Below are 9,311 nucleotides of genomic sequence, written 5' to 3' on the forward strand. Positions count from 1 at the left end.
AAAAAAAGGAAGGAAGACAGAAGAAGAAGAAGAGCAAGAAGAACAAAAGAAGAAAAAGAAGAGAAAGCAAAAAATAGAAGAAGAGAGAAAGAAAGACATACTTGATCTGTCGCAACTCCATTGCTGGGTCGAAACTTCATTGCCAACCGTGGAATCCTCTTGGTTACCTCCCGGTTTTGCCTTGCACCTCAGTTCTTGGCATCGTCTCCCCTGGTTGGACAAAGCAACTCGCAGAACCACCCTCCCTGGCTTCCATCTCCTTCGTCGGTAAAATCCATCCACGATTTCTCCTTTGTGTCCCCTTTTTTCTTTTATTATCTTTTATTCCCTAAAATATCCCCCTCCATTATCTTTAATCCTTTTCACCCCATATTTGTCCTTGTTTCCAATTAGACCCTTGCCCCACACTTGATATCCTTTGTGGTTTAATTGAATCTCAAGTAATTGCAATTCTTCCCTTAAAAAAAAAAAAAGTCATTTCCTATTCTACCATATATTCTTGAGTGCTATTTTGTTCATCATCACCATGGTAGCCAATAGTGAAGTTATTCAACAGCCGAATTCTTATAAAGGAGAAACTGATACAAAATTTGATGCTCTCACTAACATGGTCACGTCCCTAAAAACAATGGTGGAATCTATGCAAGTTTTCATGGGATCCATGCAAGTTTCTATTGATCGTTTGGTGGCAGCAGATAAAGGAAAGAGTCCCATTCAATCTGGGGATTCTTCCAACACCACTCCACAGGATCTGTCAGTAATACTACCACCACCACCACCTCCACCACCATATGGGACTGGTAGACATGATGATGGAGCAGAAAGAGCAGCAAAATTGGATGTCCTTGATTTTTATGGAGACAATAATCTAGAATTGTACCTTGACTGGATTCACAGCTTAGATACATTCTTCAGATGGTACGGGTTGACTGAGGCTCGAAAGATCCTATTTGTAGAGGCCAAACTGAAAGGCACAGCTCAAGTCTGGTGGATCAAGCAACAACAACAGAACCAAACCCGAAGCATTAGTTTGGTCACTACTTGGGCTGAAATGTATGAAGTCATGAATCAACGATTTTTGCCTTCTGATTACAAGCAATGCATGCATCTTAGGTTTGCACAGTTGAAATAAGAGAATTTGACCGTTGAAGAGTATGTTGCTAGATTTTATTATTTGGCCACTCGTTCTGACTTTGAGTGGGATGAAGAAGTATTAGTGGCACAATTTTACAATGGTTTGCACCCTCAACTTAGTGCTGCCCTTGCATCTAGTCGATTACCTACCATGGAAGATGTCGTACAAGTAGCATATCAGGTTGAGGAAAGTCTGAAACGCCCATACAACCGGAGAAATTTTACAGATATTTTTTCTCGAGGTACTAGTTCCGTTCTGCAACAGTCTCCTACCCAAGAGAGGTCATCTAGCAAACCACAAGCTAGTGCTACATCTATGGCCTCTTCACGATCTAATCGGTCGTTTTCTCTACCTTGACATGTTTCTGAAATGTCATCTTCACGGCCTTCTCGCTCATACTCACCCCCTCGGCATGGTTCAGATAAACATTCTGATTCTTCAAAATTTACAGTTCGGTACTACTCATGCCATGGATTTGAACATATCAATGCTCAATATCCCAGCCGTTTGGTTGCTTTTATTGATAAGGATTCTCCTATACCATATATTCCCGAAGAGCAACTTGGTTCTGACACAGTTGATTGAAGAGAAGAGCGTGTAACAGGTGAAGTCAATGACACTCTCAGTGACAAAGATCAACATCCTTTTTATGTCATTCGTCATGTGTTGACTACTCAGAAGGCCACTGAAAATGAAGATTGGCGCCGCAGTAGTATTTTTCAGACTCGTGTAAAGTGCAATGACTAGTTGCTAACCTTGGTCATTGATGGAGGCAGTTGCACTAATGTTGTCTCTGAAGACGCTGTTCGTAAGCTGAGATTGAATACAGAACCACATCCTAATCCTTACAAGGTTACTTGGGTGAACAACACTAATCTCAAAATCACAAATAAGTGCTTGGTCACATATTCTATTGACGGATTTAAGGATACAATCCAATGTGATGTCCTCCCTCTGAAGGTGTGTCATATCCTTCTTGGTCGACTTTGGTTGTTTGATAAGAAAGTATAATGTTGTGGCTATGCCAATACCTATGCCTTCAAGCATGCCAACAAGACTATGAAGTTTCATCCTGTCAAAGATCTCCCTGAAATTAAGCTCAAGAAGATGGTGGGATCGTTTCTTATTCAGCATATTCCTTCAGATGGTCTCCTCAGTCCTTTCCATAACTCGACGGAGTCGAGTTCTTTTCAGAAGAGGAGAGTTGATGCAGATACGGCTGCCCTTACCTGGTTGGACCAGCATGACCGACTTTGGAAGCCAAGAGCCACGAAGAACTGGTCTAGTCCAGGGTTTTGGTCCAACAAGAGTTGGAAATAAAATTAATAGTTTACTTAGTATTTTATTTCATGCTTTTATTTTCAAACTTGAACGTAGGAGTAGGATTTATTTCCTTACTTTGGTTTCCTTTTTATAGTTGTTTCCTAGTTTAGGCTAGTTTCCAATTCGGTTAAGTTTCTAATTTCATGTTCCTATTTTCCTATATATTGGCTGTAATCGATTGAAGACTTAGAGTGATTTTGATTATTGAATGAATATGTTGAGTTTGTGCACTAGTGAAGTGTGTGATTCTCCTCTTTCCCCCTCTCTATTCTGATTTCTCCTTTCTCCCCTAAGGGTTCTCCACCACCATAGGGATGTGAAAGCGAGCGAGCGAGCGAGAGAGAGAGAGAGAGAGAGAGAGAGAGTCTTTTAATTTGGAATATGATAGTATCTTTTGGGATATCATCATCTATACGACTTTGAGGGGGTGCGAAACATGACATGGTGGGCTCCACATGTTATGATATTATTTGTTTTAACTAAAATTTATCAACGTTGCACAACTTTAAAATGCACCTTAACATGTGAAGATGATCGTCACTTATTCAGCATTTCGTGACTAAAACACAGTTGATGTAAAACTAAACTTACGACACACAACATCTCTCTCTCTCTCTCAATAATCTTTAAGTGAAAAAGATACGAATCTGAAAACTCAGTGCTCATTAGAGGTTAGGCCTATAATGATCATCAATAATGTGTGTGAAAGGGAAAAGAGCCGAAAGAAGACTAAAAACCACAGCTGCTAGTGAAGTTTGGTGTTTTGTTTCTAGCAATAAGAAGTGGTACTAATTATAGAAACGAACGGTGATCTCTGACTTATTTCTCAAATTTCTAGCAGGACAAACGGGATCTATCGTTAAATTATTAGATTATTAATTGAGGATGACTTGGTGTGGCTAATATTAATTTTTGGGTTATAGGACATCTTTTCACAGTTTGATTGCACTTCTCCATGCGTGTGAGCATAGCCTTGTAACGTAGTGTCTGCTCCCCACCCCATCCCCATCCCCATCCCCATCCCCATCCCCATCCCCATCCCCATCCCCACTTCCACTTTATTTTATTTTAAATCTAATAACATTGAATGAATTAGGAGGATTATAATGCAATCTAATTAATAATCTAGCCTCCAAGCTAGTACTAGTACTTCTTCGTTAACGGCCTACGTGCATGGTCCAGCCAGTGATGTGACGACATCATGCATGCATGTTGGGGAGCTTTAATTACTGTTCGTTGTTTCCCACGTTTTAATTTCTATTTGGATATATAATAAAAAGATAGGGAAAAAGGATGGGATAGTATTATGTACGTTTAAACATATGGGGAAATGAAATTAGACTGTAAAAAGACACATATATCTCAGTTCACATTTCATATGTCTTCAAATGTATGCAACACTATCGGTTAGCATTCTTTCTCCCTAAAATGTTTGTCCTTAATTTGTTGAAGTTATATTGTAATTACACCCGAGGACTGGGGGTAGGGACTAAGGAGGGAGGACCAGTAATGTGTCCTGTGATAGATCAATAACTCTTTTTTTTTTTTCATGCGACCCATTCTCAATGAAACTGAAGCATGTTACCTTTAATAATTTGAGTATATGAACATCAAACTCCATTAAGATGTCTGTTAGCTTTAATTTGAAAAGTTTACCCCAAAAAAATAAAAACCTTTAATTTGAGAAAGAATAAAGGGGTTTCTGTTTGTTGAACCTTTGCTAGATATGCAAACATTATCTATTCCCTTCATCAAAAGGTTTGTCATGGATGATTCAACAAAAAGAGAAAATTAAACAAAGGAAAATGGGAGAGGTTTGGGTTGGGGTGTCAATTCTAGGCCCAACAGGTCAAGCCCAGAAATCAGCCCATATCGTGTAATAAACATTTTGGGTTCAAGCCCAGTGCAGGGGTGAAACCTGTTCGGGACCGATTGATTAATAACACGCCCGACTCAATCCGACATGCTTAATGTCCATTTACTCAACCCAATACCTTTATAGCTCAATTAGAGCTCGTTTAGAGATAAATGTCTCACTAGCCTGTTCAAGGCTCATTTAGCATGATTATTGGTAGCCCAATTAAAGATCGGTACCCAACTGACTATTTCTAAATGGGACCATGCCTAGCCTATGACACCTGATTACTTAAACGGGCCGGTCACATTGCAAGGTCCTAAAATGGAATGCCCATGTAATTAGGCCAGATCGATTGATGCTCCTAGGGTTGGCACCACTTGTTGCAACCTAGCAGCATGCGCCAATGGGAGGGTAGGGGTTTGGGGGCTCATTTCTAAATGATAGGGAAAGAGGGTGACACAAGTTGGGCACCCAAGCAGCATGCCTGGCCTCTTTTTTTTTTTTTTTTTTTTAATATAAATATATATATATATATATATTGACAAAGAAGAAATTTTTCCAAAAGGAAGGGAATTGAATTTTTTCCATTTGAGAGTGCAAGTTTGTCACAAATTAAATGTGTTCATATATATATTTTTTTAAATTAAGGATATTATTATTATTATTGGTTGAAAATTAAGGATATTAAGATCATACAAAAATGGAAAGTGATTCTCTATTGAGAGCATAGTCTATGCCAAGCTCCCTATGTCTATCTTTCTCCTCCCTCAAACAATGGACAGTGATATCTTTTCACAAAGAGATTGAAAATTGGGAGCCCTAATGTCTAATAAGGATGAGATTTTTCATTTCATAGAGGATGGGGGAGTCGTTTCACCCTCCCTGTGTCTAGATGTAGGTTCCATGTAGTCTGGCAATGTTCTTTCTCTCTTCATTTATTCTTTTAAAGAAATTGCTAAAATGACAATCCTTATCCTTACTGGTTAAGGATCACAGTAGGGGTGTTAATTCTAAGGCCGCACCAGTAGGCCCGACCAAGCTTGACTCATTTACCGCCCGACCTGGAGCGGCTCAATTAATAAACGTGTCAGGCTTGACCGGCTCGATTAATAAACATGCCGGGCCCAAGCCCAACACATTTATTAAACAGGCATTCACGGTGCAAGTAGCTAGCCCATCGGGCACCCGACCAAACCAACATGTTTATAGGCCCAACTTGAATAGACTCGTTGTAGCCCGACCCCTTTAATACTACATAAAATTCCTATTTTGCCCCTACTAGTAGGAACCTAATTAAATTTTCTTACCCTTTGCTTTGTAATAGGATTTGATTTAATTAACCTTTGTTTTGTAAGTTGTAATGGTCATAATTTATTCTTCTTTTTTTTTTTTTTTAAAGAACAACTATAATCTCATATCGCTTCTCTTATTGATTAAAGAGTTGCGTCACATATTTCTAGGCCTTCAACCAAATTTTATGGTAGGCACGTTTAAAGCCCGTTTAGAGCCCGTTTAGACTTAAATAGGTCTGTAGCCCGGTTAAGGCCCAATTAAGACCCGTTTAAGGAATTTCGGTTAAAGCCCGACACTGATCGGTCTGATTATAAACCGTACCATGCCCCCCAAAACTAGGCCCATTTACTTAAACGAGCGTTCATGGTGCAAGACTTCTAAATGGTCAAGCCTGATTAGACCCGACCGATTGACACCCCTAGATCACAGGATCCTCCCTGGTCACTAGAGAGGGCTAATGAGGAAAAAGTAGGAGAGACGTGTTGTGGGACCCATCGAAGGACCATGGGCCTCCTCCCTATTTTGTCTTACAGTTCTTCGACCCAATTGCAAATGGATAACAAGTTTAGGGCAAAACTAAGGAAAGACTATGAATATAGGAGGTAGTTTCCCCACACTCACGTATGAATGGAGAAGCTATTCGTAATGACCATTTCATAGTTTCATTTTTTTTTCACCCATATTGGGCAGACAGGAAACCCAAGAGGGGTCAAACAAGAAATCTACGAAGGGCCAGCTAAGGGGCTACTAGGCCACATTTATTATTAATTACCAACCTACTTACTATTAGATTAAGAAAAGTTGAGAATAGAATGAACGAAACTTTATCCTTTCCTGGACTTACACTAGACCCAACTGTCTAGTTTTGACCTGATCTATTCATTTTGACCATCGATACATAGGGAACCTCTTCCATAGGCCACGTATTAGGTGGTTTCAAACTTTTTTTTTTTAGACATCTTCTCTTTGTTTGGTTGCAAGGGCCCACATATTTTTATGCCACGCGGCTAAAATGAATTTAAACTGAGGCAAACCAAATGAAGAGAAACTGGCCTATGCAATTAATTAGCTATCGATGGGCCATTCGAGTTTTTTGGCCCATCATGGGACCCAAAGATGGTCTTCATGGGTTATAAATAGGCTCATGAACTGGGCATGTGTCCCAATTTCAATTTACTAAAGCCTAGAATTCCAAGTCTTGTTAAGTGCGGCCCAAGCATTGATGCCCAGATCTGATATGGGCCCCTTGAATCGAAACAAATCGATTTGGTTTTTTAGGGCTGAAACCAGAATCAAATTATTCATTTTTTAACTGAATAAGGAATCAAGTAAAATCTATTCTTCTTAAATGTTTTACTTAATATGGATGATGAATTCTATTCTTTTTTAATATTAAAAAAAAAAATTGATAGATTATAGTCCTGAGACAAGGGTTTTTTTTATTTTTTTGGGTGAAGATGTAAAAAATCTATGCAAACAGTTAAAAATAGGGCCTCAATCTATTACTAATCAGATTATCATCATATATTAAAATTTGCTCTTTTCATTGTATTTCTGGTGATTCCCTAGCAAGAAAGGCCTAGTCAGAAGCGTGTACGATAGTATGACCAAATTCCAATTGATGATTAGAGGAGCCTTTTGACCCAACAACTATGCATTCTCCACACCTTGATGAATAAATTTCATTTACAAAAGAAAGTCAATGGGTTCGTTGAAAAAAAAAAATTAGTTGCTGAAATATATACTTGGATGTTAACAGAACAATCAATCGGTGAAAAAATGAAACTCTATTACTGTTGCTGATTAAATTAAGCGACAAAGTTTTCTATCCGAAAGCGACCCTGCACCGCAAACACAGGGGGATGATGACCACCGTGCTCTTCCTAGGGTTGTGTGCCACTTTTGGATAGAAAACTATTGCCATTAAATTAAACTAAAAAGCTTCTTTGATCAATACACTTTTACTGGTAAATCAATTTATCAAAAGATTTCTTTCTTTAAGAACTGTGACTTGCTTTGAAGGACTGAGATACTTTGATCATGGTCTTGAAAAGTTATTAATCCTAAAGAGGGGGTTTGGGGGGAAGAAAGAGAACCTAGACATGTAACCTTTCTCTCATGCTCTCTCCTCTCTATGGCTGGTAAATGAAGGCAAGCCGAATAATTTATACAATCAAACATGTATCAATACTTGGGAAGAGAGCACTCCTTTGGAAGGTTGTTTTGGAATCTCTGGTTGTCATGGCAGTAATCATAGATAAGATGGTTCTTCCTGACCCATCTGAACAACTTTCTCTGCCTTGGTGTTAAAGTGTTGTACCTGGCCTTGTTCCACCAATTGCTACTACTATCAGCCCTGCAAAACCTCGCATTTCCTTTCCAGATACAAGCATCTAGCTTATAGTTCCTGAATGAGGCTATGAAGGGACCCTTGGACCAGTCTATCTTGTCATGCCCACCACCTGTTGCCCAGCTATCACCATTCCATAGTGTAGCTTTGATGCTCATTGGTTGCCACCGAGGAAACGCTACTCCCTTATCTGCATGGTTTCTATAAACTCTGATGGGTACCCAGTCCACCATGAACCTACAAGAAGAGCAGATATATAATCAGCTCCATTAGTTTCTCAGAGTTCTTTTGTTGGGTTTTTCACGCGAAAACAATTATCCCATATTGGATGTGAATAAGGATGAGTTCTACCCGGGTTCCAATAAATGGTATAAAGCAATAAGATTCCATAGGATTCAAAAACCTAATTTTCAAAAAGGGCTTACACAATTTGGTAAAGATTCCATAGAATTGAATAGGTGTGGAAGTCTTTTGTTGGATCAAACCAGAGATGGATCCTTTCTTCCCTGTCATCAAACCCATCAGCAAATACGTTTGTTTGAAGAATGTATGGCTGCCCATCCACATTGCCAAGGAACTCAAAATCTATCTCATCCCTGTTAGGTTGGTCTGAGCTCATCTGCATCCATTTATATATATCCAACAGCTTACTTACATTCAAATAATCATGCATCAGTCATAAAGGAAAAAAGAAGAAGAAGAAGAGGAACATACGTAGAAGGCCACAACCGTGCCGGCCGAATGGCCTGGTACCAGCTTGATTTGCATGTCAAACTCCCCAAATAAGAACATCTCATTTGAAGCAAAACCAGCACCTATATGGAAGAATTCAAACAGTGAAAAGAATTCAACCAGACCTTCCTTGGTCATGTGTTGTCCAAATTTAACTTACCTGATTCTTTGTCAAGCTTCAAGCTTCTCATTCTCCCATCGGAAGAAGTGTTTACATGGTTAGGAGACCATATGACATAGAAATCGTTATTGAAATCTCCAGTAGAAACAATAGAAGACAGTGAAAATCTGATAAGATTCGCAACGAGTAGCCCGATGATGACAGAAATTCTACAATTCTTGGTCATGGCTTCTATTGGTACTGTTCTATGGAGAATGGGAAAGAAGAGGTAGATAAGCTTTATATAGTTAATGCATGTTGTAATGCATGTTGAGCCTTTGAGACATGAAAGCAGTACTGAAACTGCCAGGGAAAGCAAGGAAGGTTTGTTGAAGAAAGCATACCTTTAGTAGGAAGCAAGGGAATGTTGGTTTGTTAGCATCTGGCCTCTCTGTGCTTATGGTTTTTAAAGATTAATTAACAATGGTGTTTTGATTACACTTGGATTTGAATATGATTC

The 9,311-nt window shown here is 39.1% G+C and overlaps 1 protein-coding gene across 1 annotated transcript; it reads right to left on the bottom strand.

Moving 5' to 3' along the window:
* Nucleotides 1-7,577: 7,577 nt before the first annotated feature.
* On the bottom strand, nt 7,578-9,055 carry LOC122085096 (probable xyloglucan endotransglucosylase/hydrolase protein 10). Its single transcript, XM_042653537.1, has 4 exons — nt 8,852-9,055; nt 8,674-8,774; nt 8,385-8,578; nt 7,578-8,196 (listed from the first exon to the last, which is right to left on the bottom strand). Exons 1-4 carry the CDS (start codon nt 9,036-9,038, stop codon nt 7,794-7,796), a joined length of 885 nt encoding a protein of 294 aa, XP_042509471.1. The 5' UTR covers nt 9,039-9,055; the 3' UTR covers nt 7,578-7,793.
* Nucleotides 9,056-9,311: the final 256 nt, after the last annotated feature.

This window comes from Macadamia integrifolia, chromosome 7 (assembly GCF_013358625.1).
Source record: "Macadamia integrifolia cultivar HAES 741 chromosome 7, SCU_Mint_v3, whole genome shotgun sequence".
Lineage (NCBI taxonomy): Eukaryota > Viridiplantae > Streptophyta > Magnoliopsida > Proteales > Proteaceae > Macadamia > Macadamia integrifolia.